Raw genomic sequence first — 12,625 nt, 5'->3', positions numbered from 1 at the left:
AAGATAATGACTGTGGAAGCTGGGCAGCTGCCTCAGGAATGAACAAATCATGACTAACCCCTCCCACTAGGGTCTTGGAGATGGGGACATTCAAGAGAACCATCTAACAGCGCAGGAGCCAGGCAAAAGGGGCAGAAGGGGAAAGAAGGGGGAAAAGGAACTAGTATGAGAGATCAACAGGGCTGCACAGTAATGACCAATTTTGATAACGAGATAATATACTCGAGGCTTTGTGCCTTGAAGAAGAAGAAAGGAGCTTGATGAAAAGCATCATTACCATTCTTCTTATTATTCTCATAGAAGACAGATGGCTGCAATCACAAATATAGGCCAGGCTAGAGTCTTCAGTCTGGGAAGGGGGCTGATACAGGGTTTTAGGTTTGTTTTCTGTTTCCACTCTCCCTTGCTCAGAACACTCTGCATTCAGAAGGAACTCCCACAGGCATTTGAGGACAAAAGGTATGTACAGGGCTGGGGATGCAGCTTATGTCCAGTGCCTCATTCTAAGGACCAGCTCACCAACCTGGCAAGGTAAGCAATGGAATCGAAAATCTAATATGTGACCAGGTTCGATGGGCATCCTACTTAGCTCCCACCTCTTGGCTTTCACTTTCCATAAGGTGTTTTGGCCTGGAATAGATATTTTTGCTAAGTCACAGGCAATAGATAAGGAACCCAGCATCAACACCAGCCCAAAAGCCAATGGCTATAACAAGGAGCTAATAAACTAGGCTGGTCATAAATTAGGCAGCTTGAAACTATGCTTCAAGCCAAGAACTACTGCCAGCTTGGGTGGGGGATCTTAATATGGGATCCACAGGGATCAGATGTGGTCAGCGAGGAGGGGGACAGCAGGTGACAGTCTCCTGAAATTATCTGCAACATTGTGTTGGTGCATTTCTCTGGGAAGAGGCTCTACAGACTTCTTCAGCTTCTCAAAGAAACCTATGACCCCACTCTTTTAGATGGACAGAAGCTAAGAAACATCTCCAGCATCTGGAATCACCAGCTTTCAAACTCACCCTGTACTCCAGTCATGAAATAAGAAAAGAGCTCTGAAGTCTGAGTCAGGAGACCTGGATTTTAGGGGCACTGACTTTGGTTTCTAAGGCAAGGCATTTATGCTTCCATGGACCCCCCTCTAGTAGATGTGACCAGACAAGCTTTTGGCTCCCTGCTAATCTGATAATCAGTAGTTCCATGATGTATTTCCTCTCCTTCCCTCCAAGAAGCAAAAGAAAAATCGCCCTTAAGATACTTCATCTGAAGTCAAAAACAGACCTTCTCCAGAATATGCTATATGTTAGCAAATTGAACTCCAATAAAAAAATTAATTAAAAAAAGCCACTCCTGGTGGTCTAGTTAGAATGAAAAAAAAAGGATCCTGGCAGCAAGGAGCACTTCCTTATAATATGAGCCATTGGAATACATGTTCCTTCCTCCAAGGTGTCAGCTGCTAAGGATGGAGAGCCAGAAGAAACTGGGACCCAGGCATTCTCTAGTTGGTCTGCAAATGCCAGTGCCAGGAAGTCACAGGACAGAGCACAAAAAATGGAAATGCACTGATGACTCCACATCCTTCAGCTGACCATGGCAACTTTCTGGCACTCCCTCTGTCTCTGTCCTTACATATGTGAGTGTATGTGTGACCGTATTATACACACACACACACACACACACACACACACTAGATCATTTTCTTTCCCCTGCTTCCATATTACTGCTAAGAAAAACAAAAGAAGATTAAAAAAGATAACAAGTCAAGAAAAAAGAACAAAGAGAAGTCAAAGGCTAAATTCCTAGCTAACTGGATCATCAGGCTTAAGAAAGAGTTGCCAAAAAAAAAAAAAAAAGAAAAGAAAAAAGAAAGAGTTGCCTATCTTCCCGTGTCTTCTTTTAAGTGAATCTGAGCTCAGCTAAGGGGTTGCAAAACATAAAGTCCTCATGGCCAGAAGTAGCCCAGGAGGGGTCCCCATCATTTAAAATAACCAAACCAATGCCAGTAGCCAATACACATGCAAATGGAGCCCTAACCTGGGACTTTTCTCCACTTCATTTTAGAAAAGAAGGGCACCAAGATTATTTACCAGATTGATTGGAATTGCTCATTAAGCTCATCAAAGAATTTTCAGTGTTAAGAGAAGTTACTTGAACATTCCTAATGAGCTGGTTGGCTATAGCTTGATATCTATTCAGAGAGTATTAAGTGCTATAGCAACTATAATAGCAATTCTGTTATGAGAAAGGGGAAGAAGGGGAGAGGGAGAAATAGAAGGAAGAGAGGGAGGGAGGAAAAGATGCAAAGAGAGAGAAATATTGTATTTTGTACAGAGTAGAGAGCTATTATGGGCTGAATTATGTCCCCACCAAAATTCACCCATTGAAGGCCTAATCTCAGAATGTTACTCTATTTGGAAATACCTCCTTTAAAGAGGCGACTAAATTCAAAGGGGGACATTAGGTGGGTCCTAATCCAATCTGACTGGTATCCTTATCAGAAGAGGAAATGTGGACACACAGAGAGGCACTAGAGAAAAGACCATGTGTGGGCAGGCCGGGTGGCTCAGCAGTTTAGCGCAGCCTTCAGCCCAGGGCCTGATCCTGGAGACCCAGGATCGAGTCCCACGTCAGGCTCCCTGCGTGGAGCCTGCTTCTCCCTCTGCCTGTGTCTCTGCCCCTCTCTCTCTCTCTCTCTCTCTCTCTCTCTCTCTAATAAATAAATTATATTTAAAAAAGACCATGTGAAAAGGCATCAAGATGGTGGCCATCTGCAAGCCAAGGAGAGAAGCTTCAGGGAAAACCAATCCTGACAGCACCTTGACCTCAGGATAATGATCAGTGCCTTGACTCTGAAGTTTATTGTGAGGATCGAATACATCAGCCCACATAGAGCACCTAGAACAGTACACAATAAACACCTTGGAAGCATCAGCTGGCCTAGTGCAGAAATGCTGCTGTGGTATAACAATACTGGCTGAAGGAAAACTTTGTCACTGCGGTTCTGACTTCACATGTGTGAATGAGCTTTGGTGGTGGTGGGGGGGCAGCTTTATTTTGAAGCTCACTCAGTGGGAATCACCAGATCTGCTTTACGCTCATCGGTTCTGCAAGGAGAAGACTATCTGGCTTTCCTTGGGGATAATGTTGCATAGAAAGAGGGATGAAGGTGATCTGTTTTAGAGGAACCACATCTGCCTCAACCATGGGCTGGAAGCGCTCAAACTGAGGATCTGACTATATGAGCCCGGGGTGCAGGGGGGAGGGGGCGTTTCTGGTGGGCCACCCCTTCCTGGAATCTTACAGACCTGCTGCAAACGAAGAAGGAGAGCAGCTTTTTATCTGCCCAACTTCTTAATCTGAGAAAACACTGACAGGGCGGGCAGGCAAATGGGATGAGATAGCACTGGACTCACTTCTCTGCCTTAGCATAGCACCTCCACAGGCAGGGAGCAGTCTCCAGCACTGCCCCACAGCCCTGAGCCAGTAAAGAATAGTTTTTTTTTAATAAATTTATTTTTTATTGGTGTTCAATTTACCAACATACAGAATAACACCCAGTGCTCATCCTGTCAAGTGCCCCCCCCAGTGCCCGTCACCCATTCACCCCCCACTGGGAAGGGAGAAGAAATGTGTGGGAAATATCAGAAAGGGAGACAGAACATAAAGACTCTTAACTCAAGAATATGTTTTCAATTTGTTTTCTTTGTGCCATTCTTGGGTACTATCCTCTAGAGCTCTGAGACCAGAGCAGGAGTTCTAATGAAGGACCTGGGTAAAGTCAGGCAAGTCATATGTTGTAGGGAATGTAGATGGGGGAGCAAAGGTACCTATGTGAGCAGCCTGGGCTTGCTGATCCCAGCTCACAGGGGGACACTGAACTGAAGGTGCCTGGCCTATCATTACAGAGGCAACATTCCTTCATTTCTCCCACCCTGGTGCTGCCCACTTCAGGAGTTCCCATGGTCTATCTCTGAGATGCTTTGGACTCTTTGGAAGAAAGGGAGGAGGCCCTACAAGCCACCTGTTAAAATGCAAATTCTGATGCAGTAGGTCTGAAGTGAGGCCTAAAATTCTTCATTTCTCCAAGGGCAGCCCCCACGTGATGCTGGTCCCCAAACCACACCTGGAGTTCCACGCTTGGAGTAACCTGACATTATGATCACCTAGGATGCTGATTCTCTAAGAGCAGTCTGAGGACCCCAAGCAGTCACCATGACATGGGAACTTATTACCATGCTCATTTCCTGGTATCTTCCCAGATCCTCTTAATCAGACCTTCTGATGGCAAGCTTCATTTCTTAGCCATTTTCTTGGATGACTGCTATGGATGGACAGACATTAAGTTTGAGAGCCACTGCACAAAATCAGTGGTGCTCAACTGCAGTTCCACATCAGAAACATTTTTAAAAACCCTATGCCCAGTGGTTGAGCATCTGCCTTTGGCTCGTCAAGATCCCAGGGTTCTGGGATTGAGTGCCGCATCAATCTCCCCGCAGGGAGCCTGCTTCTCCCTCTGCCTGTATCTCTGACCCTCTCTCTGGGTGTCTCTCATGAATAAGTAAATAAAATCTTTAAAAATAAATAAATAAAAATAAAAACACTATGCCCAGGCTGTGTCACAGATCAAGATCTCAGATACTCCAAGGGTGACACCAGGCCATCAGTGTTTTGGGGTTTGTTTGTTTTTCATTATTGTTGCTCATTGGTTTGTTTGTTTGTTTGTTTGTTTGTTTGTTTGTTTTTAAGTGTCTCTAGGTGAGCCTGGAGCAAAATTTTGAGCCTGGGTTCAGAATAACTGCTTTAGATGAATGCTTTTTCTTTTAATTTCTATTGATGTACAACATGCACCTAGAAACATTTAACAAACATAAGGGTATACATGAGTATTTGTGGGGAGCATGTGACTACATCTTTGGTGAGAGTGAAGCATAACTGTGCTTGTAGGATCTAAAGGCTTCTCCATTCCTAACTCTGCCACTTAGAAGTTGTGTGACTTCCTGAACGTCAGTTTCTTCCTCTGTAACAAGAAGCTATGATACTTGCCCTATCTCCCTCACACAGCTATCATGTGAAAAGACTCTGTAAACTATAAAATGCCATCCAAAGAGGAAAGATGATAATTTTGAGATTTAAACTATGATATTTCATGCATGAGGCCAATTTAAGTCATGAAACTAGAAAGCAGTAACAAGGATTTTACAAGTGATTTTTTTTTCCTGGGCTTTCTAACATGGCCGGCTAATCCCTTGACAGTCCCACATGACAGAGTCTGAGGACAGGGCCCTGCCACCCCAACCCCTATAGCTCTTTCTTATTCTCTCTATGCTTGTTTACCACTCAACCCACTGCTACAGTGGGACTGTCCTGGCTAGCCACCGGGGGTAGGGTGGCCCAGACTGCCCTGTAGGTTTGAGTGAATGGGAGGGGGAAAGAATCTAATTCTTGCCCAATAGGGCTCTTGGCAAAGCAGACAGGTTTGGAGGCTCCCCACCAGATTATTCTGGGCCAGTGTGACTGCATCCAAACTAGAGCCCCTTTGAACACCTGGAAACCTCTAATAAGTGGGGCTCCCAGTCCCCCTTCTCACTGCCAAACCTCTCAAGAGCTTCTGTTGATTTTTCGGTCTATCCCGCATCTGGCCTAGGCTCTTAAATGCAGCCCCAGAGTTCCATCAAATACTCCCACCCTTACCTACCAAGCTCCCCTGCATCCACGGAGGCCTATGTCAAACCTCAATATTAGACATACTGGGGCAGCCCAGGCGGCTCAGCGGTTTAGCGCCGCCTTCAGCCTAGGGCCTGATCCTGGAGACCCGGGATCGAGTCCCATGTCAGGCTCCCTGCATGGAGCCTGCTTCTCCCTCTGCCGCACGCTCTCTCTCTCTCTCTCTCATTAATAAATAAATAAAATCTTAAATAAATAAATAAATAAATAAATAAATAAATAAAGACATATTTATGGGACACCTGGGTGGCTCAGCAGTTGAGCATCTGCCTTCAGCTCAGGGCATGATCCCAGGGTCCTGGGATCGAGTCCCATATCAAGCTCCCCTGCCTGTGTCTCTGCCTCTCTCTCTGTGTCTCTCATGAATAAATAAATTAAATCTTTAAAAAAAAATACATGTATCTTAAAAGTCGCATGCGCACGCGAGCTAAGGATGAGAGCAAGCCCTGGGTAATGAGGGAGTGAGCCAAAACAGTTTTGTATGTTGGTAGTCGGTTCCTACAAGAGGCAACTTACCAGCCGGGTATTTACCACAGGAAACAGCAGGGCCAGAAGGGCTCCATTCAGCATGTGCATCTGGAGCCTGGAGGAAGAGAGAGAGAGAGAGAAAGAAAGAAAGAAAAAAAAAAGATAAAGTCCAGGTTGCACTCAGACTCTGTTGCAAAGGCAGGCAAAAACCTGTCAAGTTACGCCACGCCACATGGGAGGACGTGCAATCAAGTGGCTCTCCAAGTAAACTGGCCCTGGAGCTGGTGCACACACCTAGTCGATTTGAAGCAGTGCTACTGAGATGTTCTGACCCCTGCCTCCACACATCCCCCCAAGTGCTCCCTGGACCTGAGCTGGCTACAAAGCTTGATTACATAATGAGCTCTGGGCTGCCTAACTATGTGGGCAGCCCCAATTATGGCACGGGCCACGGCGGCTCAGGCAACAGGTGAAAAGAGGGGCTGCCCCAAGCAGGTGCCCTGCTATGGTGTCAGGAGTACAGGAGTACTCGTTTCTGAGAATGGGGCTGTTTGTTTACATGGCCCATGGCCCATCCCTTCACTCAAGCCGCTGTCCTAGGCATCGAAAGGTGAGTGGAACCAGCCAGCCGACTGCAGTGTTTTGTCAACTGTGCTCCCCAACTTTCTTAGAAGCATCTTCAGGGCTGTGGCAGGAGGTGGGGACAGCAGAAGTGGCAGCCTTCCAAGCTTGCTTTGATTTTATGGATTTGATTTTATGGATTGGGTTTTGGGGACTTCAAAGCAAAACAAAAGAGAAAAAAAGAAAGGGGGGCGGCGGTGGAGAAAAGAAGAAAACCACTGGTCTCTAGCATCAGGTAAGGATCGTTTCCTAATACCAGACTTGTTGAAATATGCGCTAGAAACCCTTTATAAGTCAAGAACAATCAAGTCAGGAACCAATTCTGCCTGAGAGAGCCCTGAGGATGGACTGAAGCAACTTCTTTCATCATCAAGGCAAATGATCCTTTATTATAACTGAGGGAGAAGCAAAGAATGACAGTTTTCCTCCTGAAGAAAAGCAGGTACAACCACCACTGAGTCGACTGACTCTCTCTCTCTCTCTCACACACACATACACTCTTACACACTCATACACACACCGACACAGTATCCCTGCAATACCAGCATTTCTCCCATGCCCCAAACAGGAAAGCAGTCCTTACTCTGAAGACCCTCAAGAACTCTAGGCATTCTCTCAAAGCTCACAGATGTTTGCTTAAGACCAAGAGACATTACCAGGAGACCCATGAGAACAGCCCAGAAGCCCCAAAGATGTTTCTCATCTCCCACAGTCTGTTTATTACCGTTGCTCGTTTTTACCAATGCCACAACGATGGTGATAATGTGCACTTAACATAATCGAGGCAAGTTACATAAATTCTTATACTTAATTTTTACAGCTATCTTCTGAGACAGGTACAATTACATTTCCCATTTGTCAATGAGAGTTTAGAGAAGCAAAGTAGCCTCGTTCACGTCATGCATGAGATAGAAGAGCCAAGATTCAGGGACACCTGGGTGGCTCAGTAGTTGAGTGTCTGCTTTTGGCTCAGGGCATGATCTCAGGGTCCAGGGATGGAGCCCCGCATCAGGTTCCCTATGGGGAGCCTACTGCTCCCTCTCTCTTGTCTCTCATGAATAAATAAATAAAATCTTTACCAAAACAAAAAAGAAAAGAAAAAGAGCCAAGATTCAAACCAGGTTTATTTGACTTCAGATCCCAAATTCTTATAGCCCTCTCACTGCCTGATATCAGAGCCATGCCCACCCCCCAACACACACACACCCTGGCCACCTTCCCTCACAAATGTGACCTCAGGTGGGAAGTCAGAGGCTCCTGTTTCCTCCCTTTGGGTTTCAGAGACCTCTCTACCACCTTATTCATTCCCTGGCCTAGGCTTAATATACTTTCAGGGGGGTGACCAAGGGGAGAAGGCTTGGAGGCCACTCCAAGCCATCATGGTCTTCCAGGACCAATGCAGTGTCACTCCTGCCTACCAGGGCTGGCCAAGTTACCATGCTTCTGTAACAGGGTCATTCAAGGGGGGCATTCCATGCTCTGAGAAGCTGCTGAAAACTTTTACTCAAGTCTAAGTGCCTAGAGCAGGTACTAACTGCTAACTAGAAGAGCCAACTGTCCCATGGGAGGCCCCTGGCATAAACATTCTTGTTCAGCCACAACATAAACATTCACCCTGGGAGAGGAAAATATCACATTAACAGTCCAGGTAAAGCTGAACTCTGGTGCCAGACTTTGCCACTAGCCTTAAAAGAATGCTGGCATTTATACAAAGCCAATTAGATATCTGGGCGCCAAAAGTTAAATCATGAGGATGATGGATCTAATTGATCCCAAGGGCCCATGGAAGGCCAAAAATACAGAAGATAAAACCAATATCAAGATTCAAAACAACTAAGAAATTCCCAGATAAAGACAAGCCTGTACTGCCAGCTACATATATGTCAAAGAGTGGATTATCCCTAATAGACATAAAGGTCTTATATATTAATAACTACAAAATAATCAAACATGTATAGCACATTTCTATATGCCAATCACTGTGTTAAGTAAGCAAATGCATCATCTGATTTATCCTTTGGTTTTTATTATAATCATTATTATCTTCTTTAATTTCACAGCTGAGAAAACCAAAACACTGAGTGATTACATGACTTGCCACAAATCACATAGACAACAAGAGTCAGAAGGAGAAGTCACACTCAGGTCTTGCCAGTTTTCAGGACTGTGCTTTTCCCACTATACACTGCTTTAATCCAAGACACAGACCTTGAACATTATACATGTTCTGTGTGTATGTATGTGTGTGTGTGAAAGAGAGACAGAGACAGAGAGACAGAGATAGAGACAGAGAGAGAGAATGAGAGTCAGACCATAGGCCAGGTAGGAAAGGACTCTGGACTGCCTATTGGGAGAGGGTCATGCCTAAGAGCAATAGAACCCCTTGGGTATTTTATGGCAAAACTGTCCTAATTATATACCTGCCCTGCCCTCTATAGACCCTAAGCACAGCCCAAGAGGTAAGTGACTGGCCATATGAAAGGCCAAGGATTTTGTTTTCACTTTATAGCCACCTCCAGCCTGCCACTCAGATTTCTATTGTGTATGGGAAACAGATAATGGGCCACTAGGAAGTCCTGTGAGAGTTCCCTTACCTGTACAATGGGAACAGCAGTAGGTAACTGGTAGGATTGTTATAAGGAGTTAATATCTATAAAGTGCTTAGAAAAGCACATGGTATATAAAGACTCACATATGTGTTTCATACATAAATGGTGAAGAGCTTGCCTAAACCTTCAAGATGTAAAGGGTGGGGAGGGGCAAAAAAGGAAATCATGTGACAGAGTCGAACTGTCAAAAAAATTCAGAGTAGGAAAAGGAGGTCCATAGAAAGCAAAAGGACAGACAGACTGAAGGCCAGAACCAAACATCACAAGCTGGAGATGGACTTCTATTCACTTAGCTATAAATTTCCTTGACAGCTCAAAGTCCTGGCCATTACTATTGTCACAAATATTCTGTCAGCTTTGTTTCTGTGTAGGATACTGAGCTAAATTAGCTAAGTTGGTAAGAAACTGGGGCAGTGTGGCAAATGTCATAGATTTAATTCTCTTCCAGGTCAGTTCAGGTCATTAAATTGAGTTCCACAAAAAAATCCATCTATTACTTAGTGTCTAACATAGGTGCTGTAGGGGAAAGGTGATCAGTGTAAGACACAGTATCTGCCTTCAAGAAAGTAACAATCTTACTGACAAAGAGAGAAATGAACTAATGAAAGGAAAGGTAGCATAAAGGTGAAGAAATCAGGGTGTGGCAACAAACCTACACTCAAATTCCAGATCTACCACATACTGGCTGAGTGACTCTGGACAAGTGACTTAAAACACGTGAGTTAGTTTCCTCAATCATAAAACTGGCCTAACAACCATACCTTGCTGAAAAGTTTTTGTTTTGTTTTTAAATATTTTATTTATTTATTCATGAGAGACAGAGAGGAGGGGTGCAGAGGGAGAAGCAGGCTCCATGCAGGGAGCCTGATGTGGGACTCGATCCCAGGTCTCCAGGATCATGCCCTGGGCCAAAGGTGGCACCAAACCACTGAACCACCCAGGCTGCCCTGAAAAGTTTATTGAGAATTTTTTTTAAGTTTATTGAGAATTTAATAAGGCCATATAAACTGACCAACTTAGTGCTTAGGACATAGTTAACACTCAATACATGGCAGTTATTATTATCCTTAATAAAGCCATGTGAATGAATATCACATTACTATTCATAACAACAAGTGAAGATATTAAAAACCTTCACAAGATGACTTCTATTCCAATTTAATGCACTTGACAACCAAGAACCAAAAAATATGGAACAGATGGCAAGTTCTATAAGTGACTGGAAAGGTAAATTCATAGAGAGGATTCTCAAAGGAAATTATGAAATACTTTGAACTGACAAAAATAGGGACACCTGAGTGCTCAGTCAGTTAAGCATCTGCCTTTTGCTCAGGTCACAATCCCAGGAGTCCCAGGACCAAGCCCTGCATCAGACTCCCTGCTCAGTGGTGTGTCTGCTTCTCCCTCTGCCCCTCCTCCCACTTGTGCTCTCTAATAAAATCTTTAAAAAAAATAAATAAAAAGAAAAATACAACAATATCAAAATGTCAGATGCTTATACCATAAAATTTATAGACTGGGAAAAAAAAAAGAATCATCTCCACTCAGTAATCTAAGCTTCTGCTTTCAAAATCCAGAAAATAAGAGCAAAATAAGCCAAAAGCAAGCAGAAGGAATAAAACACTAGTGGGAGCAATAATCAATGGAAGTAAAAACCAAAACAATAGAGAAAAAACAATGAAACTAAAAGCCTACCTTTGAAAAAGTCAATACCATTTGCAATCTTCTAGGAAGAATGACATGGACAAAAAAGAAAGAAGACAGGACTTACCAACACCAGGAAGGACAGCAGGGTTATCACTATAGGAACCCTCCCCCCGAATTAAAAAAATAACAAGGAGAAACCAGGAACAATTCTATGCACAGAAATTTGACAACTTTGATAAAATAGAGAATTTCCTCTAAGACCACAAATTACCAAACTCACCCAAGATGAAACTGATAAACTAAACAGTCCTATTAAAGAAATTTAATACACATACAATGGACTACTATTCAGCCATAAAAAAGGAAATCTTGCCATTTGCAAAAACATCAATGGCCCTTGAGGAAATTATGCTAAGGGAGATAAGTCAGACTAAGAAAGACAAACGCCATACAATTTCACCTATATATGGAACATAAAAACCAAAAATAAACAAAAACTAAGCACACAGATACAGAGAACAAGACTGGTGGTTGCTAGAGTCAGAGAGTCAGGGTGGACAAAATGGGTGAAGGTAGTCGAAAGGTACAAACCTCCAGTTATACAATAAAATAAGTGATGGGGGTGTAACATACAGCATGGTGACTATAATTAATAACACTGTATTGTATATTTGAAAGTTGCTGGGCAGCCCCGGGTGGCTCAGCAGTTTAGCACTGCCTTCGGCCGGGGGTGTGATCCTGGAGACCTGGGATCACGTCCCACGTCGGGCTCCCTGCATGAAGCCTGCTTATCACTTTGCCGGTATCTCTGCCCCTCTCTCTCTCTCTCTCTCTCTCTGTGTGTGTGTCTCTCATGAATAAATAAATAAAATCTTTTAAAAAAAGAAATTTCTAAAAAAAAAAATGAAAGTTGCTAAGAGAGCAGATCTTAGAAGTCATCATCACAAAAAAACTTTTTAACTATGTGTGGTAATGGATGTTAACTAGATTTATTTTGATGAATGTTTCAGAATATACAAACATACAAAATCATAATGTTGTATACCTGAAACTAATATATTACATGTCAAACGTCATTTTTTAAAAATTGAAATTGTAGTTAAACTTTTCTCAATAAGAAATCTCCAGACTCAGATGGAGTCTGCGAATAAGTCTACCAAATATTTATACAATCTTGTCCAGAAAATAAAACAGAAGGAAACAATTCTAAACTCATCTTACAAGGCTGTTATTATGCAGATAACAAAACCAGACAAATAAAGTACAAAAAAAGAAAGAGAAAGAAAACCAAAACTAACTGAATATCCCTCATGAACACAGTTACAAAATTCATCAATTTAATTTTAGCAAATGTAAGGCAGCAATATGAAAAGAATAATATTCTGGGGGCACCTGGGTGGCTCAGTGGGTTAAGTGTCTGCCTCTTAATCTTATCTCAGGTCTTGATCTCAGGGTCATGAGTTTAAGCCCTGAGTTGGGCTCCACACTGGATGTGGAGCCTAATTTTTTTTTTAAAAAAAGAATAATATCCTGTGACCAAGTGGATTTTGTCCTGT

General features: G+C 43.3%; 1 protein-coding gene across 13 annotated transcripts in view; it reads right to left on the bottom strand.

Moving 5' to 3' along the window:
• The window catches only part of TMEM164 (transmembrane protein 164), a 170,754-nt gene that overhangs the window by 67,222 nt on the left and 90,907 nt on the right, over positions 1-12,625 (bottom strand). For 11 of the 13 annotated variants that reach the window (XM_072743859.1, XM_072743860.1, XM_026014834.2 and 8 more), the window contains one exon: positions 6,241-6,307. The exons of the other annotated variants lie outside the window; for them this stretch is intronic. In XM_072743859.1, the coding sequence (XP_072599960.1) occupies positions 6,241-6,307 (67 nt within the window). The remainder of the gene's footprint in view (positions 1-6,240; positions 6,308-12,625) is intronic. 13 annotated transcript variants of the gene reach the window in all.

The sequence above is a fragment of the Vulpes vulpes genome, chromosome X, assembly GCF_048418805.1.
Source record: "Vulpes vulpes isolate BD-2025 chromosome X, VulVul3, whole genome shotgun sequence".
In the NCBI taxonomy this organism is placed as follows: Eukaryota; Metazoa; Chordata; class Mammalia; order Carnivora; family Canidae; genus Vulpes; species Vulpes vulpes.
The sequence above is the reverse complement of the archived record's forward strand: the minus strand, read 5'-3'. Positions and strand labels throughout refer to the sequence as shown.